General features: G+C 58.2%; 8 protein-coding genes across 10 annotated transcripts; 2 read left to right on the top strand and 6 right to left on the bottom strand.

Annotated features, from left to right (window-relative positions):
• Positions 1 to 1895: 1895 nt before the first annotated feature.
• JDV02_007560 (uncharacterized protein) lies at positions 1896 to 5459 on the bottom strand. 2 transcript variants are annotated; one of them, XM_047989066.1, is made up of 4 exons: positions 4862 to 5459; positions 3404 to 4777; positions 2668 to 3345; positions 1896 to 2611 (listed from the first exon to the last, which is right to left on the bottom strand). In XM_047989066.1, the coding sequence occupies exons 1-4, from the start codon at positions 5187 to 5189 to the stop codon at positions 2406 to 2408; spliced, it is 2586 nt and encodes an 861-aa protein (XP_047845065.1). In that variant the 5' UTR covers positions 5190 to 5459; the 3' UTR covers positions 1896 to 2405. The 2 variants fall into 2 exon arrangements, with proteins under 2 accessions (XP_047845065.1, XP_047845066.1); XM_047989067.1 differs by having other exon boundaries at positions 1896 to 3345.
• Positions 5460 to 8296: 2837 nt separating this feature from the next.
• Positions 8297 to 11693, bottom strand: JDV02_007559 (uncharacterized protein). Its single transcript, XM_047989065.1, has 7 exons — positions 11467 to 11693; positions 11355 to 11392; positions 10224 to 11231; positions 9732 to 10172; positions 9133 to 9676; positions 9014 to 9077; positions 8297 to 8933 (listed from the first exon to the last, which is right to left on the bottom strand). Exons 1-7 carry the CDS (start codon positions 11526 to 11528, stop codon positions 8877 to 8879), a joined length of 2214 nt encoding a protein of 737 aa, XP_047845064.1. The 5' UTR covers positions 11529 to 11693; the 3' UTR covers positions 8297 to 8876.
• A 556-nt stretch (positions 11694 to 12249) lies between these two features.
• JDV02_007558 (uncharacterized protein) lies at positions 12250 to 14019 on the top strand. The gene is made up of 3 exons (XM_047989064.1): positions 12250 to 13163; positions 13237 to 13318; positions 13399 to 14019. Exons 1-3 carry the CDS (start codon positions 12643 to 12645, stop codon positions 13765 to 13767), a joined length of 972 nt encoding a protein of 323 aa, XP_047845063.1. The 5' UTR covers positions 12250 to 12642; the 3' UTR covers positions 13768 to 14019.
• Positions 14020 to 14296: 277 nt separating this feature from the next.
• On the bottom strand, positions 14297 to 16305 carry JDV02_007557 (uncharacterized protein; the record flags this gene model as incomplete). The annotated part of the gene is made up of 3 exons (XM_047989063.1): positions 14297 to 15391; positions 15484 to 15926; positions 15996 to 16305. The coding sequence occupies 3 exons, from the start codon at positions 16303 to 16305 to the stop codon at positions 14297 to 14299; spliced, it is 1848 nt and encodes a 615-aa protein (XP_047845062.1).
• A 730-nt stretch (positions 16306 to 17035) lies between these two features.
• On the bottom strand, positions 17036 to 18322 carry PEX12 (ubiquitin-protein ligase peroxin 12; the record flags this gene model as incomplete). Its single annotated transcript, XM_047989062.1, has 1 exon — positions 17036 to 18322. One exon carries the CDS (start codon positions 18320 to 18322, stop codon positions 17036 to 17038), a length of 1287 nt encoding a protein of 428 aa, XP_047845061.1.
• Positions 18323 to 18668: 346 nt separating this feature from the next.
• On the top strand, positions 18669 to 19823 carry JDV02_007555 (uncharacterized protein). Its single transcript, XM_047989061.1, has 2 exons — positions 18669 to 19128; positions 19247 to 19823. Exons 1-2 carry the CDS (start codon positions 19009 to 19011, stop codon positions 19652 to 19654), a joined length of 528 nt encoding a protein of 175 aa, XP_047845060.1. The 5' UTR covers positions 18669 to 19008; the 3' UTR covers positions 19655 to 19823.
• On the bottom strand, positions 18956 to 21897 carry JDV02_007554 (uncharacterized protein). Of its 2 annotated transcripts, XM_047989060.1 has the most exons (6): positions 21487 to 21897; positions 21335 to 21430; positions 20655 to 21272; positions 20349 to 20601; positions 19693 to 20293; positions 18956 to 19608 (listed from the first exon to the last, which is right to left on the bottom strand). In XM_047989060.1, exons 1-5 carry the CDS (start codon positions 21643 to 21645, stop codon positions 19839 to 19841), a joined length of 1581 nt encoding a protein of 526 aa, XP_047845059.1. In that variant the 5' UTR covers positions 21646 to 21897; the 3' UTR covers positions 18956 to 19608; positions 19693 to 19838. The 2 variants fall into 2 exon arrangements, with proteins under 2 accessions (XP_047845059.1, XP_047845058.1); XM_047989059.1 differs by having other exon boundaries at positions 21335 to 21897.
• Positions 21898 to 22473: 576 nt separating this feature from the next.
• On the bottom strand, positions 22474 to 27480 carry JDV02_007553 (uncharacterized protein). Its single transcript, XM_047989058.1, has 4 exons — positions 27071 to 27480; positions 25560 to 26321; positions 24640 to 25494; positions 22474 to 24577 (listed from the first exon to the last, which is right to left on the bottom strand). The coding sequence occupies exons 2-4, from the start codon at positions 25889 to 25891 to the stop codon at positions 22684 to 22686; spliced, it is 3081 nt and encodes a 1026-aa protein (XP_047845057.1). The 5' UTR covers positions 25892 to 26321; positions 27071 to 27480; the 3' UTR covers positions 22474 to 22683.
• Positions 27481 to 27582: the final 102 nt, after the last annotated feature.

Genomic DNA, 27582 nt, shown 5'->3' with positions numbered 1-27582 from the left:
CAAGGGACTCTCAGACGCCATCTCAGAGTCCCTCGTCTCGGACCCAGCCTCGTTTCCTCCTTCGCTCAACTGCCGGGAAACCTAATCTGGTGCCTTAACTCTGCCCTCGTATTTGCCTTTATGCATTGAGGCCAGCTTACATTTAGCCAGGTCGGCACTTGCTAAACCACGGTATCGCGGAGGCTAGTGGTGGGTGCATCTCCCAACTGAAAGGCAGTACTACTCCCCCTGGTCGTGCCTAGTGGCAAGCTCCCAAGACTCCACGTCGCATGCGAGAACCAGGTAACGTAACTACTGCCTTGGCGCTCGGCAGTGACCCGGTGTCGTGCACACACTCCCGGTCCGTGCGACCTCCAACCTGGCGTTTCACGGATCCCTTTGGGGCCGTAGGTGACGACACATGGCTTGGGTGGACAGAGAGGAGCTGCAAGACGGTTTCGATGCCAAGACACCAGCCAGCGAACCCATGCTCCTCCCATGCTCCTCCCTCTCGCCTGCGAACCCTGCCCTGCCTTGCCTCCTCGGCGCGAACCAAAGGCAGGGCTACACATGGCACGAAACTTGACTCTTGTTGTGTTGTCTGTCAACCCAAGGGCCCCCACCCCCATCTTCTTTCACACCACGCCCTACAGCTGGCCTTCGCACGACCACGCGTAAAAGAAACGGAGCAAAACCCCGGCGCGTGATCGATCACCATTATCGCCAACCAGAAAGAAGCTCAGTGCGCCCGCCTAGACTTGAGTCGCTGGTGGAACCTCGGCCGCCGTGTCTCGCATTAGGCGGGCGATGAGCTCATTCCACTCATTCCACTTCTGCTCGCGCCCTTTGGATACGGCCGAGCTGGTGGCCGCGGGGACTTGCAGGAGATGTTGATGGTCGCCGCCTCTCGATCCCACAACGACTCGCAACAACGACATCTCAACGATAGCAAACAAAAAGAGAGACCCCCAAAAAGGGAACATCAAGGAAGAAAAAGAGGTAAACGCTTGTCGCAAAGAGCCTTCAGTATGTGTTGGCCCCTCCCCCCGATGCTTGCTTTCATGTACTTCGCACAGCTCACAACAGAGAGAAAACGGGAATTATTATTAGGTTCTTTGACGCGTCGGCCGACGGAATGGAAGGCCGAGAGGGAGGCTAGGGCGTACCGGTCACGCTGCGTGCCGAGTCTTCTCCAATCGATCCGAGACAACAAATACGTCTACGACGGTCTACTGCTACAGTACTAGGTAGTTACTACGTCCACTTTCTTGTGGGTTTTCTTGGAAGGCGGTCGCATCCGTTCCTCTGCAAATACCTACTACCACGGTACCACCCCACACGAACGAACCCCCATGTCGGTGCTGGCCGAGCAGGTCTCGTGCCCGCCATCTTCGAATACGTCACTTGTAGTAGCGCAGGATACAGGATACTCCTGCGTTTGTACGCATCGGCCCTGTGTATCAAGTACGTTGGCAAGTCTGTATTGGCTCAGCTCGCCCTTCGAGAAACCTCGCAAGTTCGTCGTCTGCGCCGGCGCCACTACCTCGGGTAGTGCTTCCTTTCCGCTCCCCCCTGGCGCGCGTAGTGAGACACACAGCACGTCGTGGCGGCCGAGCACCACAGTCCTGCTCTGCTGCGAAGTTCGTACATACCAAGTACAATGTAGTATTGCAGCCTCGTGGGTGTGCTCGCCTGTCACTCTATTACTACTGGACACGGAAGGACAAAGTACATGCATGCGTACACACGGACGGGCAGGCAAGCAGCGCACAGGAAACGCACGTTGGTCGGCGAATACGCACGTCGCTCGTGCCGTATCACCTTTGACGTGTCCATCCATCCACGCGCTCGGACTGCCGGCCTTTGACATGAGCAGCGGGGAAGCCTCACCGTCCACATGGACGAGTTATGATGCAGCACTACACAGATGACGGCGAGAGAGACAGGTACAGTGGGGGTAAGACCGCTCAGTTACCCACGAGCTGTCATGCAGCAACGCGCCAGAAAAGCTATCGCGTGTCCGTCACCTGTTGCGGAGCACGTGCACTGCACATGCACGCACCCTGAGCATGCGTCTATAGACAAACAACTGCGACCACACCAAGTTGCAAGAATGGGAAGAGGTATAGGGTATCAGTCCAACACAACACAAGTCGTAACAACCACACCACACACTCCAAACGCCAGCTATTTTCTCCGTCATCACTCGTTGCCTCTCACCCCGGGCCATGTACTCTACAAGCAGTGCGCTACTACTTGCACTGCACCTTCGGCGACCCTATCGGCGCATCTGCAGGCGCAAGGCGAGAGGCGCGTGCCGTACTCTTCCCCGGTGACCAGAAGTGGTCACTCACGTCGCGCCAGTAGAGCCTTCGATGCGACTCTGTCCAACGGCCAGTGCCCGTTCGCGCTCATCGACCATTTGCTCAGCTCGAAGGTCTCCGAGCCGAGAACTTGGACAATATGCCGGCGGTTCTTGGCCTCTCATGAGACAGTAAGCTCGCGCGGTCAGACGAACGGTCCGTCGCCTGCTCTTGTGACACTGTCTGGTGATCGATGAAAGCCTGGGGAAAGATGCCCCATTTGCCCTTGGCGTTCGTGCCGGACCAACACCAGTGGTCGGAGTGCGACCCTAATTAATGTTAATAAGATGCTTCATCCTTAGCCAGCCGACAGTTCGATTCTTACAGCCGATGTTAGTAATGACTTCGTTCTTGTCGAACTTGAGCCAGTCTCCCTTTTCCTTGTCCTTGGGTGCAAACTTCCACTTTGCTCTCGCCTTGACGTGGCTCGTTCCCCCCATTTTGATCTCGGAGGACAACGGTCTGTCGAGCTTGATGACGTCTGTTGGGACTGAGGCAAAAACGCCGTCATGCCATGCAAAAATCCACTCGCCGTTATACTTGGGCGGCCATTTGATACCACTGATGCGGGCACCCTGAGCGAGTTCCAGAGCCTCGGTGCGGTCGTATAGAAGCCTCTGCCCATAAATCCTCCGCGCCTGCTCCTTGGCAACTCCCGTAGGAAGCCCCGATAGTTCTGCTGCGTGCCCCTTGGCTGGATGCGGTGCAGGAGGTTTGGAAAAGTGAAGGTCGTAATTGTTCCGCAGTTGTGGTGGTATGTCGGGCGTTTCCACAACGGTGACACCCGGGACGACGGGTAGTGGCCGGGGGTGGCGGGCCAGATGGCTGAAGAGAGCACGAGTGGTGAAGAAGACGGTTGCATCGCTCTCGTCCAGTGTGCGACCTTCGTGAATGCAAAATAGACAGGCGTACAAGACGTCGTCGACTCTCTTTGCGGGCAAATGGCTCTTCTGTAAGAAGCGGAGACGATAACCAACGTCACATTTGCTAAAGTTTCCCTCGTCTGCAGATTCCCATCAGCTAATGGATCATCATGGAAAGTCACTCGGGTGCAGACTCACCTTGCATGTTCACATCGATCTCGACTTGCGCAAAGTCAAGCTCATACAAACAACCAGTGCATCTCGCCACGACCCTCGATAGCGTCCGCCTCACCGGCTTCTGGGCCTTCTTGACCCCGACGTCGCCCCTGATGACCTCTTTGGCGCCTTCGCAAAACCCTTTATGGTGATAAAATGACGCAGACGCTCCAATGGTGCAGTCGTGCCCCGGTGTGTACGTGCCTGACGACCGGCTCGTACTCTGGGTCTCAACCGGAATGAGGCCATTGTCGAAATGTCCGGTTATCGCGATGGGCGCGACTGGCGCGACTGGCGAGGCGACCTGGGCTTCTGGCGTAGCATTACTAGGAGAATAGGGACTGCGAGGTTGTTCAAACTGCGTGACGTAATTCTCGGGAATGGGTGGTACTGGCGGCGGCGTGCTGGCGGCGGGAGCACTGTTGACAACAATGAGCTGATGGCGAGGGGCGCCGGCGGAGCTGCGAGACTCGGCAGACATCTTGCGCGGTATTTGGGGGTGGGATGGCGGAGGCATCGGAGAATAGCGAGCCAAAGGCACTTGAGGCAGGGGCTTGACGGAGTGTTCAACTAGCTCCTCCTCCGGGATGGGCATGGTGATGTTTGAGGATCTTGCTCTGTGGGAGTGCCCGAAGAAGGAACCTGACGAGTAAGCACTGCTACTCGAGGACTGTCGTCGGTCGTCGGACTCATAATCGCTGGCATTCGATCCCTTACGCGGGACGTTGCCGTGGTCTCGGGCGGGGCTTAAAGGGGAGATGGCAGGATCGACAGGTGATTCGGGTCTGAGGAGCATCGGGCGCCTTTCAACAGGGCTGTACTCGGATCGACCATCGTCGGAGAGCGTCGTGATGCGAGGATCCCACGGATTCGCCGATGGTGGATTTGGTGGCTGCTCTGCCGGGGCCGGCGATCGTCTGAGACCGAGCGCGTCCATGGAGCCCTCGCGACTGCGCGCGGCTTGATTGCTCATTAACCACTGAAGCTGATTGTTTGCATCTTCTACCGTAGTAATGTCCGGAAGAGAGCCCGTCTGGGAGCTGCTGAACGAGTCCCTGTTAGGGGGCGACATGATGACGGGTCTATACATGTCTCGTGGAGTGTTAAGAAGCGAGTTTGGGTGCATGGAATGAGGCGACGAAGGAGGCGACAGTTGCGACATGAAGAGATTTGCTGTGCCCTGCGCGGGAGCTTCGAGCTTCATTCGCATGAGGATGTCGTATACTCTAGGGGCGACCTTGCGGGAAACCCCCTGTAGCTCCGCGTATTTGTCGCCATCGAAGTTGTCGGCCTCGACGTAGTCATCGAACTCCCAGAGCAGGTCTGTTAGCTCCGTGCGGTAGTTGCCTAGGGCGTCTGTGGGTAAAATCAGCCGTGAGTCCTTTTCCCCCCTATCTCCAAGGGTCTGAGTCGGGTCGACGTTTGTTGGTTGATCATTACCATTTTCTTTGAGCGCATCGACGAAGCCTGTTCCGTACTCGTCGAGGTGCTTCTTGCACAAAGGCTCTATGCGCTTCAGAGCTCGCTCTCCCTCCTTGACAAGCGCAAGGGCGGCCTTGAGCATGGGTTGCGAGTCGCCCGCATTGTGCGCGGCAAGTCTGCCCTTTTCCACGACGTCCTTGAAAGGCGTCAGGACGAGCTCCACGACGTCATCCATCGTCCTCTCAGGCCCCGGCTGGCGGTTATCTTGTCCACGGGCGGCCAAGATGGGGCGGTGACGGTGGTTTCGGGAGAAGTTGCGAGCGGTTGTCACTGATGAAGCAGACATTCATGCCCGTGGATCGACGAGCGGGCGGGGGCGCCGCAAGCAAGCCAAGAAAGCAACGTGTTGGTCGATGGCCTGTGGCGTGGCTGGATTGAGAGGGGGGGAGGCAACAATATGAGACGCCACGGACACGGTGAATCTGGGGAAAACGGGTATCGGAGAGCGACAAAGCGGAGGTGGTCCGAGGATGAAGAAAGTACGAAGGGTATGACGAGAGTAGCAGACAGAGGAATCAGGCAGTTTTGATCAAGGCGGAAGAAAAGAAGATGTCAAACGAGCAGGCGCTGGTTACGACCGAGGCAACGAGCGAGTGTCAAGTCGTACAAGGACTTATTACTCTAGTTTAGTACTTTCTAAGGTAAGGAAGGTGCCTGTGCCTGATGAGCCCGCCAAGGTATCGAGGTACTCGGTACCCATGGAGGCCCCTCGTTGCGGATTACGGGCCCCCATGGCGCGGCCCATAGCCTAATGAGCTCCCGTCGGCCCAGCTAAAGACTTTGTGTGTCAGTCAAGGATGCTGCAGACATTGCGGCGCGGCGCGGCAGGGCAGGGCAGGGCAGGGCAGGGCAACGCAGGGCAAAATGGCCATCACTCCGCCTTTTGCGTGACGGCACAACGGCTGGGCGAGCGAGCCTGACGTCCAGTGCAAGTGGGATGAGGTGGGACTCTCGAGGTCGAGTGGGTGAGTGGCTGCCCCCCAGCCGCGCTTGGGGCTGATAAGGGTCCACCGCGACACCCGTTGGGTCGCGGTGGGTATCGGTGGCTGCTCCAGACGGTTCACAAACGGGGCTCAATGGAACTCTTGGGCCAATGGACCCAGGCGACGCCGCTTCCACGATTGGACCCCCGGTCGCCCACGTTGATCACAGGAGGAAGATCGATTGGGTGGCCGCCATGGGTCAGCTTGAAGGGACCAGGGTGACTTGCCTTGCACCGGGAAGAAAGTGAGTTTGTGTACGAAGTACATGTAGGTAGTAAGTCAGTTATTTGCGCAGTAGCCGCCATCGCCAGGACTCGAAGCCAGGGACAAAGGCATCCGATCCGAGCGAGTGGAATCACGACTTTGGCCCTGCAACTAGTCGACACCTCCACATATGGCAGGGCAGCAAGGGTGTCGACGCCATGAACGCTCCGTACGAAGTGTTGTGCGCAGGATAACCTAGTAGGCACTGCACTGCACCGCACCACCGCTGTTGGTTTGATATCTCCTTGACCAACTGCAGGCTTGTGCCGATGCCGTCGCGCGCAGCCCGGCAGCCTGGCCCGGCACGAAATCACTGACTGCCCTGGTGAGCGACGCTGCACGTCTTGCATGCCCATGGCAGTGCCCTCTGGTTGGATGTGGCGGCTGGGTGGGCTCATGCAGGCACTGTGTCACCTCTCCGTCCCTCGAGACAAGACATCGGGGGCCAGTCAAGCCAGCACCGGTCTCCGACCCGCCAACGACGTGGGACGCAGACAAGGTAGCAGCCCTTTGTGTCGAGCCCAAGGTTTCGTGCGGCAGTGGTGCAGCGCTACATCGCGCATTCAGCCGTTATGCAGGCCGCGACGCGCAACAACGGCACACACCCTCGCAGGTGAGTGAGCCAGGTACGAGAACGAGCGAGTTTGGTCACCATTGAACTGGCCAGGTGGGTTTGAGTACAAGGTATCTTACTCCAGGGCTTCTGTAATAGCCTTGCGTCAGATGAATGAACCCCCGGTCGGCACACCCACCAAGTTACTAACCCTTGTTCAGGTCAAGATCCAGGAGCGTCGGCTTGGCGTTGTTTCCGGCGTGGCAAGTACATACGCAATAGTCGTAGTAGTTAGTACGGAGTAGCGCCCACAGTGATGTTAATATGGGCTATTGCCGCGACGGGCTGTTGAAGAAGCCGTCGGCCATGTCTCCTGGCTCCTGAGTCCTGACCTGCTTGCGCCGGATAGGGTCACCGAGAGCCCCGGTCGAGCTCTCCTCGGTCCAATCGATAGTCGCTGCACTTGATATTGACGCAAGTGGATCACTCGACGCTCCGCATCGTCGAGTTTGACAACACGACGTGTGTTGAGAGGAGTTGGCTTTGAGGCGCCATGGCATTGTAAAACCCAACAAACTTTTGGTGATTGCCGAGCGGGTTGGCCTCGGGCCCGGAGCCTCTGCGCTGCCAGGAAGCACGACCCCGCGCCACGGCAACAGCCAGTAGAGCAGACTCACGCGCGCGCCTGCCGATCTGAATGAGGGATGAGGTCGCGCCGGCCAGAGACAGTGGCGGAGGAGGAAGGAGCCGGGCGGACGTGCTCTGTTTTGTCTGTGCGCAAGTGCCCGCCTCCACCTCCACGCCGTGCACAGACAAGACGCGATGGGGCACGAGGGCAGATGTGCCACCGCCACCAAGGCAAGCATCTGGGAAGCTACTAACGTAAGCTACTACCTAGTAGTTATGTACGTTGTATGTTGCTGCTTCTTGCATATATATGACCAGGATGCCGAATAGCCAGGTAAGAAGTACCTTGGGTTGGCAGGTGCTACTAACGTGATGAGCTATGACTAGCCAGCAGCTATTGTATGTAGGTAGGTACTGCCTACGAAGTACCTTACTAGGTGTAGGTAGGCATGTACTTCGTAGTAGGCAGCTGCCTTGCCTGCCTGCACGACAAAACCAACCAAACCTCCCACTTATCGACGGCTCGTCCAGTACGCAGTACGGCATCTCATCCATGGATCCTACAAAGTTTGGGGCGCCACACGCTGCGGCACACAAGGCGACACAAGGCGCAGGACAACGCGCGCACCACATGATGCGTGGCCCCCTCCCTCGGTCTCTGCATCGGGTCCCCCCCGTCCATCACATCCCCATTCATGTTGGTTATGAGTCTGCAGCCTGTCCATCCAAACTCTCGCGCCGCATCCATATACACAAGGCCACGCAACGACGGCCGCTTGCCGCCAGCTGCCATGGCTTGCGCCCCCCGGCCAAACTCCAATCGCGGTGCTTTGGCCTAGCGCCACGATGAGAGACTGACATTCCAGAACATCATCACGTTTTGCCGAAGCGCAGCCTGAGCGTAGGCCAAGTAGGCTTCGAAGCCTCACTCTTCAGCGGGGAGCCCACGTGGTCTTGGCCGCAATTGTTCTCAAACATCTATTGTCACTAAGCTACGAAGTAAGTAACTTAGTAGGTACTAGGTGCGTTCCCTCACTCAAGTCCGAGGATCTCGGAAACGACACCCCGGTCTGGAAACGGTTGCCTTGCTGGTCACCGACCAAATTGACTTTGCGAGCAGGCATGCCATGTGGCCTTCGTCAGGTACTGTGAGTGTGAGGATAGAGCGTCGCGCCCACGACCGTCGCAGCTTGGATCCAGTCGGCGTTACAAGGTATGAGTGGTCCCGACAGGCTGCAGGATTACATCGACCAGGTACAAACACATCGTGTTCCACGACTCGTGGATCCCTGTCAGGATATTGATCCCCGACCCTGGATGCTTCTGAACCGCCCCCATCGCCTCGCACGAAAAGGCACGCCAGGCAAACCTTTGCCGGCTCCGCAGCAAATTACGTGCATTGTTCCTATTTATCCACGCTCGATGACTTCTTCGCTCATTCCCAAAGAACCCGGCTTCCGCAGCGCAGCACATTAGCATCTCCGCATGCAACCCCACCTCTTTCTCCGGCCCGATCATGTTGTTCCTGGTCCCCTGTGAAGTCGCTTCAAGCCCTAGGGCTCGGTGCCGGATCGTCCAGCTTGTTGCCGGTTTCAGACGCCCCCTTGACATTTCACGTCAGCAAGAAACTCCAACACCATGCGCGCCCCTGCAAGGGTCCGACGCCATCCGAAGGCAGCTCACCAGTGAAATCAGCTTGCGGCCGACCAATATTGTTTCCTGCATGCCTCTTTGGCGTTGCCAGAACCTGCACACAACAATGTCAGCACATGGTCCTGCCGAGGGAGCCTAGAGTGACGGACATCTCTTCTGCTGTCCCTTGCCCGCGCACGGATGCCTGGCGAGCTTCTTCCTCGAGGGTCGCTCTCGTGATCTTTTCCGTCGTCTCGATCCCCGGAGGAGACGCCTTCTCCTCTGCATCCTCGCCCAGGTTCTCCTGGAGGAGCTTCTTTTTCATCAGGTATCTCTCCTTGCGCTCGCGCTGAAGGCCAGGACTTTCGACCTTGCCCATGACGTATCGGACGGCTTGCTGTACGGCGAGGTAGAAATGCTCCGCCAACAAGATGCTGAGGAGCACGCCCCAAGCTGTGAATTGCGACGTCGTTCCCCTGGCTCCGTTCCGTGATCCGCTGCACAAATACACAATAGCGGAGCTCGTGATGCTGCCAAGCCAGGACAGAAACCCGATGGCAGTGAGCCAGGGGCCAATGGAGTCGGATCGCCATGGAATCGGCCGCTTGCAGCTGATGGCTATCTTCAGCGCATCTGACCGCAATTCAACCCAGTTGTTGACGAGGAAACAGCACGCAGCCAACGGCCAGGCAACCGAAAAGAGCGACAGGTAGCCTGTGCCAGGTTAGCATCCCACGTGGACAGACGCCCCGTCGACTGTGCCGCTCACCATACTGCATTACCATCTCCCTGTAGTCCCCCGTCACGTCGTACGCCTCTAGCTCACACTCGTCGCGCACTCGCTTCAGAAAGTCTACCTCTTCAGACGGATCATGGGCGGGGGCTTTCTTGCCCTGCAGCTCCTTGGCCTTGGTGGTAGCCTTGTGCGTGACGTATGGAACGACTACTTCGGTGGCAAAATTGACAATCTGCGCTGTGACAGTGAAGTAGAACATCTGGCTGCTTATTCGTTGCGGGTTGACTTGGAACTTCTGAGTCGGCGGGGCTTTGTCGCTGAAAGTGACCACTTGCGCTGTTGTCCGCCAGAACTCGAGGAGCGGCAGCAGGATATCGCCAAACGGGATGTATACAAAGGCGGTAAAGAACAAGGCCATGTACGAGGTCATGAAGTTCAGCACAAACTGCTTCTGAACCAGGGCCGCATGATAGGCTGAGAAGGGTCAGCTTGATGCCCTTTTTTGACACCCAGAGAAGGCCTTACAGTCCGTGGTCTCGTAATTTTCCTTGTCAGTCAAGACATTGGCTGCCCCCATGAGGACAGCGGAGAAGGTTGGCGTGAACACAACCAGGAGGACCGTGGGCAAAAAGGCTAAATATTGCTTGAAGGGCCCATCGTAGACTTCATTGATGAAGATCTCGAGCGAGTTGCAGATGACGACAAGCCCACCCAGCACGACAACACAGGATAGAGCAAACGGAACCTGGAGCAGCTGCGTCTGCAGGCGCTTGGTATGCGAGTAGACCTTTTTCGGTTCACCCGTGATGGCGTCTTCCGTCTCAAAATCCCATTTGAACTCGGGGCGGTGCTGCTGGATCGCGGACACGCCACGAACGCCCCACTGGACAGCGAGGTCGACTTCTTTCTTCTTCCAATACTCGAGAAAGACGACGGACCACAGACCAATGCCGAGGGTGTAGACGAAGGAGAATTGGCCCAGGATCAGCCAGCAGGCGAAGCCAAAGGCAGACGGAAATACGAGCCAGCGGAAATAGCTCCTTAAAAAGGCAAAGTAGAAAGCGACGTCCTCACCAAACTTGTCACGAATCTCGTCAATGTCGGATTGGTCGATTGTGTACTTTTTGCTCCACCTTTGTATCCAGGCCTTGTTGAAGGCCTGATCATGGAGGGGGAAAACGGCGGCGACATGCTTGGAGGGGCCCGACGAGGCCGAGTCGCTGATGCCGGCGCCACCCTCGTTCTGGGGCCGAGTGATGATCTGGTAGACGATGCGCAGGCGCTCGGCCTCGGTGACGGGGTCTTGGCGGAGGGAGCGGGAGACGTCGGACTCGGGGCCCGAGGTGCGGGCGCCGCCGAGCCAGTCCTGCAGGCGGGAGCGGTAGACGTGGCGGGCGAGCAGGTCCGGGGAGGCGGCCTTGACGAAGAGGAGGAGGGAGTCGGCGTCGCCGCCGCCGCGGACCTCGACGGCGAGGCCGACGCGGGTGAGGGCCTCGACGACCTGCACGAAGCCGGCCTCGGCCTCGGCTCGTTCTAGAGCGGGAGACAAGTTGGTGAGCTACCATCCTAACGGGGCCGTTGCGCGGCTAGTGGGTGAGAGCAGACGTGGCGACTGTCCAAGTGCGGGCGCGCGGGCGCGTGCGTGGTCTTTCGTACCTTTGGGAGGAACCTTGTAGCATATTACATAGTCGACGCTGGGTGCAGGACGTTGGATGTCAGTGACGCGCACAGGTTTGAACAACGTCTTGCGTGGTCAACAATCGCATACCCCAGATTATCCTGGCCGGCGGTGTCGCCCTTGCTGCCGTACAAGCCCCGCAGGCTCGACATGGTGAGGCGGCCAGCGGTGGTGGGAGGAGCGATTGCGGGCTGCGGAGGTCGAATGCGGGGGATTGAGTAGCTAGGAGAAGAGGTTTGCGAAAGGATGAGAGAGTTGTGGTGGTGACGATGACGAGGGTAGAGAGTGCCAATGGGTAGGTAGGAAATGAAGGGGAGATACGTAGTTGAGAGAATGCGTGCCAGCAAGCAAGACGTCATCACGGTTCAGCCCAAGGGTCGTGTCGCTGCCGGGAAATCAAGCTTCGGCAAGCTCCAGCTCTGGAGCTACTAACTTACGACGTAGCTGGCTGGCTGGCTTCAGCTGGGCATGGGCCGTTAGGGGGGGGTTAACTGGCCGGATCAGCGGGGTTGGACGGTGAGGTGGTGGATCCCGATTTGCCAGCGCCGCGACGCCAACGACTGAATTGGGGTGGGAGTTGAGATGCCAGGCCAGGCAAGCCAGGACCCAGATCCACCCAATTGAGGCACGCAGCCGTTCACACGAGAACGTTGGATCCGACGGACAGACGAGATCCAACGGGCAGTTATGCCCATGCAGTAATTGTAGCAGGTCCGGTTCTGTCTGTCTGGCTGGGCTATTGAATGCTCGAGGCTTGGACAGCCACTTTGTATTGTGCTGTAGGAGCTCTCGGTGTGTGCGCGCGCGCGTACCAATGTACCTAGGTAGTACCTTGGAGAGTGCTCACAAAATCACCCAGCGGCCGCGGGTGAGCAGGTACTGAGGTCGCAGGTGCCCCAGCCGGCCTCTGCGACTGACAGGTGGTGGTTACCTATCCCTGCCGCGATTACATCACAGCCGTCCATGGCAGCAGCAGTGACAGCTGCACCAAGCTCCATCCGCAACTAGCAGCAGCTCCTGCTTGCTGCGCGGCCGACTGACAGGTCTGCACACCAACGTACTTCCTCTGCCCCCTTTTGCCGTGCAGACAATCTTCCCTCTCGAACACGCCACGAGCCGGTGAACCCCTCTCATCCAGTCTCCCCCGCAGATCACGACCCGGTCACTCAGCGGTTCCGCCGCTCATCACCCTCGTCGCCATCGTCGCTCACCCCTTCCATCCGTTGCTGGCGACTCGCCGTCTGCTCGCCCACCCGCGCGCTCACCATGAGCGTCCTCACCTGGCTCGGCCTCCGCCGCAGCGACCGCTTCGACAGCCCGACGCTGCTCGACCACCTGCTCTCATCGCCCCTAACGTATCTCGTGTCGCGCTTCTACCACCTCGCGCTCTTCCTGCGCGGCACGCCCTTCTACCCGCCCCGCGGCCGTGCGCCCATCCGCGTCGTCTGCATCTCCGACACCCACGATCAGGTGGTCAAGATCCCCGCTGGCGACATCCTCATCCACGCCGGCGACCTGACCAACGACGGCTCCGCCTTCTCCATACAGAAACAGCTCGACTGGCTCAAGGCCCAACCTCATCGCGTCAAGGTCGTCATCGCAGGCAACCACGATAGCTTCTTTGACCCCGAGGCCCGTTCCGACGATGATGTGCGCGCCGGGGCCACTCTCGACCTCGACGGCCTGGTGTACCTCCAGGGCGAGCTGACGGTGCAGGAAATCAAGGGCCGGAGCATTGCCATTTTTGGCGCGCCCGACATTCTTGAGTGTGGTCCCAAGAACTTTGCGTGAGACACCAACCACCAGGCAGCAGCAGCGAGTTCGCTTAGTCTTTGCAAGGCGCTGACACCCGCGCTCTAGGTTTCAGTACACGCCAGATTGTAAGCCCTGGCTTAGCAAGGTGCCGCTCCAGACCGACATACTCGTCACCCACGGACCTCCGGTGAGTTGTCCTCTTTGCCTGGCGGTCCCAATGTCCATGATGGCGCCACTAGATTCTGACAGACCTTTTTCTTCCCCCAGAAACACCATCGTGATCTCGACCTTGGCTGTCCGGATCTTCTCCGCGAAGTCTGGCGCGTCCGGCCGCGCCTGCACGTCTTCGGACACACGCACTGCGCCTACGGCAAGGAGGCGGCCTATTTCGACGACTTGCAGCTCGCCTACGAGCACCTTCTTGCCCGTCCCCGTCGTGGCCTGCTCGGTGACCTCATCCCCAGCGGGACGTGGGTCGACGCTGCAAAGGTCGTCTTCCACGGCATCCACAGCGTCCTATGGAAGTGGCTCATGGGCGGACCGCGGAGCAACCAGGGCAGCCTCATGGTCAATGCAGCGCAAATGTACAAGAACTCGGGCCACGCGCGGAGCAGGGCCATTGTAGTCGATATTTGACCCTTTCTTCCTCGTCAGCCCTTCCCTGACTCACGGGACTAGCAGTAGCAGTAGGAAGGCAGTAGGCGCCCTCGTCTTGTAGAGTATTAGCGACGGTGATGGTGGTGTTTTATCAATACGCATTGGACGAATGGTTGGCAATGTTTGAAGCCAACGCGGAGGGAGACGCAGCGATGCCCTTTTTGTACTTCTTTCGATTGGTAATTCTAAGTAGATGTCTATCTTGCTGATGCTCTCAGGTACTCTAGGGCGTGTCATGCTATGAAGGGGGGGGGGGCAAGTATGGGGGAAGGGGGGTATTCAGTGCGACGAAACCGACCCACGAGGGAGGGAAGAAAAGCAGCCTCCCAGACAAAATCGCCTGCAATAGTCGCCCAATCATGAAGATGCAATTCCCGGATGCGCCCCTGAAAACTCCTGATCCCTTTGCGCCAATAAAGGGACGGGGGAAGACAAAATGCATTATCGCATTACTCATCATTGCTCATTAGCAGCGTGCGTGCGTACTTGCTGTGCGTATATGTGTTGTTTACAAAAGCAGCGCCAGCGCCAGCATCATCATAGTCGTCGTTGCCGCCGCCGCAGCCACGAGGGCCGTCGCGCGATCACGCAGGGCGGATGCGCCGGCCGTGACGACGGGCGGGTGGTCGCCGCTCGTGCGCGTCGTCGTGCTGCTGCCGTTGCAGCTGGCCGATGGGCGGACGACCAAGGTGTTGGCCAAGGGGGTGACCGTCCGGGTCGGCGTGGGGGGCACCTCGTCGTCGTCGTCGTCATCGTCGCATCCGCAGCCGGCGGCGTGGACGACCTTTGTGTGCATGGCCCGTAGGGGGTAGACGGTGCGCATCTCGGTGGCGGTGACGACGGCGGTGTACGTGATGGTTGGGGAGGCGGGCGCCATGGGCGGCGCCATCGGGGGCAGGGCGTTGCTTTCGACGACACCGTAGACGGTCAGCAGGAGGTTGCGGCTGTCCGGGACGGCGCGGGGGAGCGGCCTCCCGCGCCGAACGGGGGCCGCGCCGGTGTCGTTCTTCTTGTTGTTCCCGCGGACGTTGCCGCCGCAAAACTCGGCTTGGTCGCCGGGGCACACATGGTCGCACACGCCGCCACGCTTCTCGCTGGGGCTCACGGCGCGCGTCTCGGCATCGAGCGCCTCGGCGCAGTAGCACGCGCTCTGGTACACGCCGGCGAGCGTCTTGCCCGCGCACGCGCTGGTGCACCGCGCGAGCGTCATGGCGGGACTCTCGTCGGCCTTGACAAACGTCGGGAAGCCCGCGCTCGAGCCGAAGCAGCCCAGGTACGCAAAGTTGCCGACCTTGGCGCGGTTGACGTGGCCCGGCGGCACCGCGGGGATGGTGACGCCGCCGGCGACGATGGACGAAGGCAGTCCGGGCGCGGGGAAGCCGCCCGGCGCCGTCGTCGGCGAGGCGATGACGGGCGTGATGGTTGTCGTCGGCTCGGGCCGGTCCCGGCCCGACTTCTGGTACGTGTCGATGTAGCGCACGTCCCAGTAGGCGTTGGCAAAGGCCTTGGGGTTGTTGGCGACATATTCGGTGCACGTCTGTGCAAAGTTGTTGCACTGGTCCGACTTGCCCCAGGCTGCGTTGCCGTAGTCGCCGCAGAAGTTCTGTTGTTACCAAGCGGTTAGTTTTCCCATTCCCTATCCTCTCGTCCGAGACTGCGGCTGCAAAAGAACAAGGGGAGAATAAAAAAGCTTACAATGTTGATGACGACGCTCATCTGCTTGAAGAACTTGTCCACCTCGCAGCTCGAGCCGCCAAAGACGGCGTCTGGCAGCCTCCAGCTGCTCGGACTCGGGCGCTTCCGGCCAATATCGTCGGGGATCTCGTTGCGGGTGAAGTGCCAAACCTTGATGTGCTGGTTGTCCCACTCCATGGCGTACACGCCGCCGCCCGCCGCGTTGAACCCGTCGCCGTACGACGACGAGCTGTTGCCCGAGGGCGTGAAGCCGCAGCCAATGTTCTGGCTGCCCACGGCGCAGTCCTCGTTGCGCTGCGAGCCCGAGTACATGCGCTGCAGCGATGAGCTCTGCTTGCATCCGTCGGCCGTGTGCGCCGAGATGATGTTCTGATGCGCCGTGTTGACGCCCTCGATGATGTCCACCTCGCCGCCCGCGGGCCAGTCGGTGCCGTACGTCCAAACTGGATGTGCATGTCAGAGACGGCGATGTCGAGCACAAGTTCGCTTGCGAGCCTTGGGTGTGTACTTACAGGCTGGCCAGAGGCCGCATTGTGACGGCGGCATGTGCAGAAAGTCGGCGATGAAGAGCCCGTCATCAAAGGACTGCTTGCTCTCGAGGCGGATACTCGGCCGTCCCTGGTCCTGGCCATATGTGCGAGAGGAATCGACCCCGAGCCTCACCACGCCCGTCGTCTCGTCGACGGAAAACAGACCGAGCGCCTCGGCATTGGCCCTGCTTTGGTACGAGACGAAGCCATTGGACGGGTCCTTGCCGTCGAACCAGTTGAAGCTGGAGAGCAGCGACTCGCCCACGAAGGAGTTAGACAGGGCGTAAGCCATCTTGTCCAATCGGACAAGCAGCGTCGATAAGAGACTGGCAAAGAAGGGCCCCAAAAGTGACTGGAGTAGGTAGATTTTGTTTTGGGCGAGGCAAATGACGCTGTGAATGATGTCGTGTAGCACAGAGCCTTGAAGCCATCGTGACAGCCAAAGCCTCTATATAGGCGCTCCTGGACAGCTTCAAATTCGAGGGGCAGGACATGGTGGAATGAGTCCTGGAGGTTGGATTCCCATTAACGCGTGGAAATGCGACGAACCCTGGCCTTGTCCCGACGCCCAGAATTCCAGCTCCAGGCTGTCTCTCTTGTCTCAAGCCAGCTCCGTCGGAGAATACAAGGGGCCCATTGTGGCATTGTCATCCAAGACATCTCTCTGGCTTTGTCTTTTTAGCATTGCATTCCAGAAGGCCCACTAGCTCACGAACATGTTGGGGAATGCTGGGGCAATGCCCGCCCCTCGCCACGCGAAAACTTCTCCCTCTCTCGACTCAGCCAAACCATCCAAGACAAGACTGGGTGAGACTCTTCATTCCATTCGAGCCAACCACCAACGCTTTTTTTTCATTCGTCGGACTCCTCTGCATTCCTCGACGGGGCCGAACCAAGGCCCACCAACGCCTTCTAATGGGGGGTATTCGCTTTCAACGCCAGAATATGCAATTGGACCCTTTCATCCTGTCGCCCGATGACGATGTCCACTTCCTTATGGCTTCTAGATTCCTGGGCGTCGCTCAAACCATGATGCGTCTCAGCCCGTCTGTCCCACCTAGAACACGTTTCCCCGTTACGGCGCATCGCCCTTGTCCGTTTTCCCATTTCCCTGCACGCTCCTCCATGAATTTTTCCTGCCTGTCGTGGTTTCCTTCAAGCCAGCGGTGAATGCACGTGTAGCAATACACAACGCCTGTCTGGCAGGCCGTCGGCGTAACGATTTCGTCCTGGCAGATTGGACAGATTGATGTGTCCTGAGGCGGACGCACCACGTAGATGGGAAGCATCGACGGCGTCGCAATCGGTGCCTCCTCGGTCGAGATCTCGCCATCGCCAGCACCAGTGTCCTCGGCATCTCTGCCCTCTATCTTTGTTGTCTTCTTGAGCGCGGACTTGCGTTCTAGTCCAGATATAACGGGGGGCGGCAAGTCGATGTGTTCTGTAGCCTTGCGCGACAGCTGCTTGGCAAAGTCGGACTGATGCCACCACTCCAAAAACTTGAGGGCAAAGATGCTCATTGGGAGGAGCAGTGACAAGCTCGACAGGGCCTTGGAACCCAGCACGCTAGGCGAGAAGAAGGACCTGACGCCGGGCCTGGCCGCTGACTTGGGCTTCTCGGTAAGCGCCTCAATGGCCTGGTAGTCGGCGGCAGTCATCCTCCGTAACCTCGTGCCGATGAGCCACATAAGCGGGTTGTGGTATTTGGTGCGGTCAAAGAGGTAGGCCAGGTTGAAGGCCAGGATGGCGAAGTAGTACGCAGCGTTGACGCTCGGGTATATGTTGCGGAGAAACCAGCGGTAGTAGTGAAGGAAGCGGTCGCGGAGCGTCGGATTGTCGGGCATGCGCGTGTAGGCGGCCCCCAGCAGTGCTCGGGGCGCATTCACCTCGTAGCTCTCGTCGAGCTTGCACTTGAGGTAGGGGATGCCGACCATGACGGCCAGGTTCTTCCACACATCGGCAGTGGAGAGCTTGAGGGTGTCGCGTACGAGATGCGGGGCGGCGATGCTGGCTCGGGGGATCTCGCCCTTGAGGGCCTTCTCGCGCTTGAGCCCGTAGAAGTTCTCTGTGAAGGAGCCGCCGCGGGTGCGCAGGTAGTGGCGCTCGACGACGAGCATGGAGAGAGCGTAAAGCTCCTCGAAGGAGTTGAGGATGCGCAGGAGGTAGCGCGGATGCCGCTGGGTCGCGACGGTGAGGAGGTAGCGCAGGGTCGGGCCGAGGAGGTTGTTGAGCTGCTGCTCGGACAGCACCTCGAAGAGCGACGGCTTGCTGTCGTCAAAGGTGCCCCGAAGGGCGGTGACGAACTCCATGGTTCACGGGTGCTAGGAAGCGCGTTGCGGCCGTGTCGCGTGTGGCGGGCGAAGCATCGGAGGAGGTGGTTCGGGTGGCAGCGACGATGCTGGAGGATTGGAGGGAGGAGGGCTTCGGGCTGCGGATGCAGATGGCGGAGGAGGGTGGGTCCGGTGACGGAGTCGGGCGATGAGCGCAGCCGCGGTCGACGAACGCGCCTGTCTCGTCGATTGGCTCCCCCACATGCAGCCAGTGCCTCGGCAATGGAACCCCCCCGGGCCACTCCATGTCACCTAATCCTCCCCGCCCATGTTCCAATTGGCGTCGCGCCGCGAACCCCCGCGACGCCCAGACGCCCTGCAACGGATCAAAGCTTGAGTGTCGAGCCGGCACGCCTGGGCCAGATGGAGCTCCCCACGCTACGGGGCCGCGGGTGCACTCAACGTGCCTGCATTCTTCAATCGGTTTCCTGAATCTTGCCCGAACTCACATATGCATGCATCCCATCTCAGAAGCGTTGCTTGCCGGTTTCAGCACCAGCACCTACGAATACATACCGTCATCGACGTCTTACGAGAGAGAGCCTTGTCAAGTCATTTTCATGAGTGCAATTCTTGGTCATCACATAGATTGATCTTCGGGCATTCTCTCCGCTCATTCTCATTCTGCATCTACGTCACCTCACCGACCAAAGGACATCACAACCATGTCAAACGGTGACAAGCCCAACAGTGGCGTCTCGGACACCGCCCTCGACTCTCCAGAGGGCAAGATTCGCGCCTGGCTCAACCTCGACCGTCATGACGACGGCCGCCTCAAGGCGGGGGTACGTTCGCCGTCTTCCTCTCTTATGTCTCTCCTTCTCTCGTGATCATGATCGTATCCCTCCTACTTCTCCTCCATCCTAAGCCCCTTGAACGGGCCAACTGACTGAACCGCTGCAGGACTGGATGACCGCCCTCGTCCCGTACCTCGACGTCCAGGCTACCTCGGCCGCCCAGCCGCACCCCTCCGTTACCTTCACCTACACCGTCCAGCCCGATCACTGCAACCGCCTCCAGAGCCTTCACGGCGGCGCCGCCGCCACCCTCTTTGATTTCTGCACCACCATGCCCCTCTGCCTCGTCAACCGCCCAGGCTTCTGGCAGTACCTCGGCGTCAGCCGCAGCCTCAACGTCACCTACATGCGGCCCGCCCGTGCCGGCGACGAGATCCTCATCGAGACGCACATTGTGCAGGTCGGCAAGAAGCTCGCCACGCTGCGCGGCGAGATGAGGCGCAAAAAGGACGGTCAGCTGCTGAGCATCTGCGAGCACCTCAAAGTTAACATCGATCCCGATGTCAACTTGTAAGCTGGGCCCCTTTTCATGATAAGAATATGTGTACATGCCTTAGAGAGATGTGGGCGGAGATATAGACGTTGGGCTGGCTTGGCTGTCTTTTCGTGCCTATACACTTATTACCCATCACTCGTACAGCAATAACAATTAGACGCGACCAGAACCATGCGAGATCAATGGCATGCAATCATCTCCTTCACGGCTGCTCCGCTTGCTGCACAATGTCCGCCACGTCTAGCTGCGCGTCCATGAGCAACCCTGTCAGCTCGTTCGATATCGGCTCTGCATCTGATAGCTCGTCCATATCCTCGTCGTCCTCATCGTCCTCGTAGTCCATTTCCGCCTCTGGATCTGAGTCGTCGGAAAACATGCCGGTGCTATATGCCAGAACAAAGTCGTTGGGGAATAGGCCTTGCTCCGTGTTCACTGAGCCCTCGGAGTCGCTAGACTTCCAAAAAGCCGTCGGCCCAGCCGGTCCGTGCGGATCATAGTCTTTGTCGAACCAGTTGCCGATCACGCCTCGCGCCGATCGGACGCCCCCGACTTGCACCCCCTCGCTCCTCCAGCGCTCTTCACCGTGGAATATGGAAATGGTCGTCCAACGGACTTCGCCTTCTTTTGTGAGCCGCACCTTGCCTTTCGATGCGAATGCTTCAACATCAGCTCAGCCTCAAACCCTCACAATTGCGGCTAATGCAGCGCTCACCTCGGAGATCGGAGTTGGCATTGTCATCCCAGGAGCCGTCCAGAGAGCGAGAGACGCCGACAAAGTTCACCACAGGCAAATCCTGACTGTCATTAGGTCCAGGTGGCTCAATGCTAGTTATGTGCGTTCTCATAACGATGAGCCGAGTCTCTTCCCCTACGCTCAGAGGCGGCCTGGGGGCGCCATCCCAGGCGTTTTCGCGGACGGGAAAATTGAAGTTAAAGAAGTCATTGTAGTCGAGGAAGCAAACGATCTAGACGTGTCAGCATGACAGATACACCGAACGCTGAGCGCTGACTTGCTTACCCGAAACCAGGTACCAGTCACGCCGTATGGGTCTTCAGCATCGAGCGACCGAAGTTCCGCCTTTGGTGACGGCATGAAACTCTTGGGCCAGGAGCCAGAGAACGGGCTGTCCCATGTGTCGCTAAAGAACTTGGTCACTCGCCGCGCGGATATGTTGTACCCAAGGGCGACCATGATGGCCTCAACCTTTTCCCAGTCGACGCGCGTATCCATGTCCTCCATGAATGGACCCCATTTTGTCAATGGTGTGTATTCTCTCAAGTCATACACCTTGGATACGGCAAAAGGGTATGTGCGCGTCGACCTGAGCCTGCCGACGTTGAGAATAGGTTTGCCGTACAAGCAGTGGAGCTTGGCGCTCAGCTGCCGCTCCTCAGCGTGAGATGTCTCGCCACATGGCTCTGATCCGGCGTCTCTGTGAGCGCTCCGTACTCGCGCAAAGAGGGACGACCGCTGCAAGAAAGCCTCTCGATTTGTCCGATCCTCAAAAAGCCCGGCTACGAAGTCGGCGTTTCGAGAGGCGCAGTGGGTGTACGAGTTCTCCGCAGTGTGTCCTTGAGAAGAAGCATGCTTCAAGAGTCGGTTCACCGCTGATGAAACGAATACAAGGTGATGAGCCTGCTTGATGGCTTAGCATTTCGCCACAGGGTTGGGTTGGAGCGTGAACTGTTCGATCATACCTTGTCCTGGAAGTCGCCGCGCCGACATACGGCCGCAAGCTTCACCAGGTCCTGCAACTCGTTCTCCCATTCGAGATCTGCCTGTGGTGGCGTGTCCTGGGCCAAGTCAGCTGTCGTGAACATGAACGCGCCGAGGCGAGAGAGTAATCTACAAAGTTCCGCGTATACACGTCACGGTGGAGGCTCCAGTTCCCCTTGATGTACGCGTAAAACAGGCGCGACACGCGACGGAGTAGCAGCAGCTCCTCGGGGCTGAGCCACTTCAGGATATGATGGAGGATCTCGGGTGGCAAGGACGCGAGATGCGACATGTTGGCCGAGAGATACTCGCGATACCAGTCGTATGAAATCAACAAGATGATGAGAACAGTCAAACACCCGACTCGCCACGGACTGCCCGAGAGAGGTAGTAGAGAGACGACGACGACGATGACGGCGGCGGCGGCGGCGGCGGCGGTTACACTGGGAACGTTGAGGTGCGACAAGGGATAAGTAACAATCCGAGGGTGATGGCAATAGATGGTATCGTTGCTCGGAGTTAAGGTATAAGGACAGGGACAGACTGGCGGGAGTGGGCTGCTTCCATCTTTGCTGGGCCCAGCGCCTCAGCGTCAGCACCTCAAGCTCACCCCGCGAAAGGCCGCCCGCAGCGCGTGCGAGTCCAGATCCAGCGTGAATCTGCCCCCGGTGGATCCGCCACTAAAACCCGGAGGTCGCCCGGGCAGCTCACCCATCCGTGGCGGGGTCGTGCCACTGCGTGCGGCCTGCGACGAGCTGGAGTACTACCTTATTGGAAGCAAGTACCGCCGGCTAACAGTGGGCCACTTTGACAGCTGTAGACAGTCAGTAACTTGTACCCTGCGCATGACTTCACGTCGCACATCCTAATCGGTGTGTTTAGTAGCAAAGTACATGGAACACCTGCCAGGCATGTATATCAAATCAGCGGCTCCCATGGCGGTTCAACAATACCTATTCGAAGTACTGAAGCTGTAGTCGCCCGCTTGGCGCCGTCGCCTTGGACATGCGACTTCTTGAGCTCCGGTCCGACACCTTTTTGATAGCCGGATCCATCCGCTTTTCAGTTACATCAATCGAAGTGTACTGTACACTAGGTATTTCACTTGCACGAAGTGCATCTGCGTCAATAGATCGTCGGCAACTGACTACCTAGTACTTAGGAGGCCGTGCAACATATGTACCAAGGTGAGCCAAAGTTAGGTATACGAAGTACAGGATAACAGGTACTACGTCCAATGCTCATGGATGTCCTAACCCACTCCACCCAACCCTGTCGCTGCTGGGAAAACGCACGCGAAACACAACCAGGCACGACCCCCTCCAATGAATTACACAGCTCCCCCGGCATTGAGCATGATGCAGTTGCGTAAAAGGTTTGCAGCTTCGTGCAGGAGGTCCCATCGAGTGTTCTCAAACGACTCCTTTAGCACCATCAGAAGCGCGGTATTGTTGTTCACGCCTCTCATCAAATGCAGCTCACTGGGGTCCGAAATGCCTCCGAATTGGACCAGGTACGCCTGCATTTGCCGCTGAATCTCTTCTCCGGACGTGCCAACGACGGCATCCGCGCAAGGGCCCTCGAGTGCGAAGCCGTAGCACCAGACGACGAGCGCCGCGAAATACAACACCCACGGACGGTTCATCAGCACGTCGTGCCGCGCCTCGTAGTATTTTTGCATATTGTGACCGGGGACAGTGGGCTCGCCGTCAGCGCCGGCCAGCATCACTGAGCTCAAGAATTTCAGCGCGTAGAAAGTTGCGTCTCGGGCTCGTGCCGTGTGCGCCCACAGCTCCTGGATCCTGCGCCAAGCCCCGTTGAACTCCTGTGGCCCGATTGTCCTCCCAAGCAGGCGCTTTGCACGGGCAAATATCTGGCAGTCCACAATGTCTGCATGCATGGCCATGTGAGCAAGGTGATGTAGTACCGTCCGACTAGCAAAGACAATGTTGAATTCGTGCTTCGCCGCGTCATGCCGATAAGGGTCACTTGATGGTTCGCTTTGTTCCAGGGCATCGTCGAAATCTGCTTTCCACGAGTCATATGCTCTCGTCAACGTTGCTCTCCACTTGTCGCGACCACCAAGGGCATGCGTCACTCCGCCGCCTAGGATGTTGACCTGGAGGTCCCTTTGGTGCATGTGGTACGTCACGCTGAGCAGTCCTGCCATGAGAACCGTCCGTCCAAATGATGTCGTCCGCACCTCTTGGTGGCTCAGAGTGCGTTTGAGGCCTTCAAGAAACGACACAGGCTTTATGCCCTGAGAAATGAGGTTGGACTCGACCCTGGCTACCTCAGCGCTGCTCGTTGCTCGCCAAAGCGACTCGTCACAGGGCAACGCCAGTCGCATTTCATGTGCAGCCATCACCCCTGAGTGGCCAAACATGGTCGCGTGAGTTGTATCCACGACGAAAGCCGCGAAGGCCGCCCGCCTCGTAGCCTCACTCGTGATCCAATGGTTCCACCATTCGTCCGGCGTTTGCGCTGATGTCCCTCCAGCGTGCGATCCATTTTGTCCCTCACGAGCATTCGGCGGAGAGTCCAGAGACGATTTACCAATGAGCGAGCGGCCGCGGCGCATGAGGGTGATCGTCGTGGCGTGGTGAATGTGGGCTCTTTCATGGAGCTCTCTTGTTGAGTACATTTTCTCGTATATTTCCAAGAGTATGAGGGCTTGAAAGACCCAAAGCTTAGCCGGTGGACGAAAGTTCCAGTCCATGAAGATTTCCCATCGGAGATGCCGGGCCAAGAAGTTTGATATCATCGCGCCAGCTTTCATCACCTGTTGCCCGTGCGTCCTGTCTAGGCAAGCAGCCCCGATTGTCATCATAGCAAGGAGCAATAGATTTGGCGTCGTGTCAGCACTAAATGTTGGCTTGTGCAGAATAGGCATCTGGTCGCTGAAATGGTACCAGTAGGACCGGATGTATGCCTGCATCATTCTCCTGCTCAGCATATGGGTGCCGTCGGTACGATCCCCGGAAATGATGCTTTCCCTTTGACGCTCTACGGGCGGCAGATCGTTTTCGTGAAATCTGTCCCGAATGAGGTCGAAAATTTCTTCGCTCTTGTGCTCGGAGATGCTCGCCTCGGGCGTATCTTGATCGAGCAAATTGTTTACCGCCATGACCTGCTGCGGGTCCGAGGGGAAATACCCCATTGTCAATCCATCACTTCCCATAAAAGGCGTAGAATATTGATTGTTCCGAAGGTCCCCATAGCTACTTGTAGTACCGCCGTTAGTTAGTCGTGCAACGCCGCAGAGGCTTCAACGGGAGCTGCTTACTTGGAGCCTACGGCAGCCAGCACTGGGCCACTGGGTGAACTGGCACTGGGGAGTGAGTTGAACAAGTAGGCCATGAAGTCTTCTGGCATGCCGACATAAGGCGACTTGTTGAGCTCTCCATCCGCTCCAAACACTGGCCCTGCACCAGGCATGGCCATCTGATCCAATACGACCATCTCCGAAGACTGACGCTGCGCCTGGTCGACGAAGTCGGTGGAGTCAGGTACAGCGTATGACTGGGTCGCGCTCGGGGCACATCGCCTGTGGGGGCTCGGATACTGAGCCGGCGGCAGGTGCATGGGGACAACATTCTGCTGTGGAACAAACCCATCAGCTAGGTGGGATGCCACAGCCGGCTGCCGGTAGACTGGCTGATTGGCAGGTTGCTGCGACAAGGCGCCAGCGTTTTCCGACGAAGCCTGTAAAGGACGAGATGCCGGTGATGGGTCATGTAGACTATTGAGAGATTCGCGGGTCTCGTATGTTGAGTCAGGGCGATACCCGTTTGTGGCTTTGGCAGAAGTTGCCTTGGTCAGTTGTACAGTGGGGGGTGTGTTGCTAATGGGAGTGTAAGGGCCGTCTGAAGTGCCAAGGGGGGACTGATAGTGATGCCCAGATGTCTGGTTCATGAATTCGTAGGCATGGTCAGAGCAATTGACATCACTCAGCATCGAGTCTGGAGTCGGCTGTGGGATGTTCCCACCTATCGATTCGCGTCGCCCAAGTTGTGGCCCTTTTGCTGCATGTCGATCCATGTGCCGTTTGAGGAGATCCCCTCGGACGAAAGTGCGGGGGCAGTTGGGATACTCGCAGCGGAATATCTGCTTTGAGTTGTGGTTAAGTTGGTGACGGTACCTGCAATGACTGATTAGTGAGCTCTGTCATGACGCCCGGGAGCCAGGGTTGCACGTTTAGCATACAAATGTTCCGCTCTAGAGTAACTTTTCCCGCATCCTTCAGCACTGCACGCGAACCTTTTTCCAAGGCCCTTGCGACTTCGACGTCTCTTCTTAGCAGGTTCGTCAGAGTTCGACGAGACATCGTTGGTATCCCCAGGCTCATGATCCTGTGTCATGGCACGGTCCATGGACGTGTGACCGTCGTGATCTCTATAGTCATGAGGCGCAGCACTAAGATGCCTTGATTCTGACTCGATCGGGTAATTTTGGGCGTGAGTGATGGGTCCGGGGACAACGGAAGAGATTGACGGAGATGCTCCGTTGCTGTTGTAAGACTGCTCTGTAGAAGACATGGCTCTTCGATACGGCAACAAGCAGTCGCTCCTGCCTCCAACGAACCTCGGGCGATCGGATTTCGACGGGATACTTTTGCCTGATGATCCACAGCGTTTCGGTATAGAATCGAGCGCGATAGTGGAGGACCTCTCAACGCGCCAAGCCCCAGAAGCTGTTTCGTAATCGCCCGGCTATTGCAACGCGCAAGTGTGATGGGTCGAGTATGATCGCGGCTGCAGCACTGCGCTGTGGTGGCTGGACCTCCCTCGCCCGTAGGATAGCAGCCGTGACCCTTAAAAAGTCGCTTGCGACTGACCCGGGCCTCTTCCTCGGAACATACTGGGGCAGATTCGGAGGGAAGGCGAGCTGTTGTACTTTAAGACGAGCATTGGATTCGCGCCGGCGACATGCGGTTGACGCACTCGATGGAGGGGGGCCTCGGTCTCGCTGGCCGACAGTTAGCAAGTCAAGATTTCATGATTTCGTGATAAGCCGATGTGCCGCAATGACATCACTTGATGTGAATAGAGAAACACTCTGAGAACTCCCACCGCATACGGTTCGAGTGTCGAGTTTAGTCTAGGATGTCGAAGCGTTGCGACAAAAATATAAGCAGCATGTGCTTGTCTGAATGGACCACGACGAAGGCAGTGCTCGCCCTTCAAAGAAATGGGTCCGGCATGCCATGAAATGATTCCAGATGCCGTTAGGTGGCACGCCATCTTGGACATTGCTGGACATGAGGCTGTTGCAGCGGTCTCTCCAACATCCGAGAGAGGACACGGCCCGACTGAGCCGGTAGCAGACATGCCCGATGAACAGCGGGGAGAAACTTGAGGTTGAATAGTATCGGTGGGGTGATTGTTGGGTCAAGAGGATACAACCTAGGTTTCGGGGAGAAAGGCGCACGGTGATGTGTCTTTGCCGTGCCAGAGCGCCGAACACTCGTCGCGGCAGCCTGAGGGTGTGCATTGGTGTCAATTTAGGGGCAATGACCAGCCCAGAAAATGGACAACCTCATCTGGGCATGACTTGGTGACACGGGCGCGCCATTTAGAATGAGACAGCAGCAAGGCGGCGCCTCGTGATGTTGGCGGTTGGACGGAGCGCAACGGAGACACTGAACGGAGGGGATTGGAGTGAAAACGAGATGCTGACGCCGTCTGCCAGCAAGGCGAAGAAGGGGACGGGCCTACCGTGGACTTGCGTCTTAGGGACGACTGTAGTCTGTAGCAGGCGCGCTAGATAACGCAACGACGCTCGCTCGCGGTGATGAGCGTCGTGGTAGACGCAACGCGATGACGATGGATGGTTGACGGCCGCAGGAGCGACAAGCTGACAATGTCCGTCTCAAACAACTTCGCACAGCGTGGAGGGTTACAATACCGCGAGGTGAGAGCTGACAGGCTTGCAGCAGCGGGCGTGCCGACTTCAGCAACCAGGGATCGGGCGAAGCTGTTTGGCTAGGTATGCGCACGGCCGGCTGCAGGACTCGGGGTATCCATGGAACCGTGGCCGTGACTCGTGAGCGGGAGAGTCTCCATGCAGATGACGGGAGCTCGCGGCATCCACTTGATTGATGGAGCCGACCGAGCCTTCAGGGCCGCCAGGGCCAAGGTAGCTAAAGGTAGCAGGTAAGTTACGGTGCAGTACGTAGCGGGACGGCAAGCTGGCCGCGGCGACTTCCAAGTACGACTCTCAATGGATG

This window comes from Purpureocillium takamizusanense, chromosome 7, assembly GCF_022605165.1.
Source record: "Purpureocillium takamizusanense chromosome 7, complete sequence".
NCBI classification, from domain to species: domain Eukaryota; kingdom Fungi; phylum Ascomycota; class Sordariomycetes; order Hypocreales; family Ophiocordycipitaceae; genus Purpureocillium; species Purpureocillium takamizusanense.
Note: the sequence above shows the minus strand (reverse complement) of the source record. Positions and strands in the feature narration are given on the sequence as shown.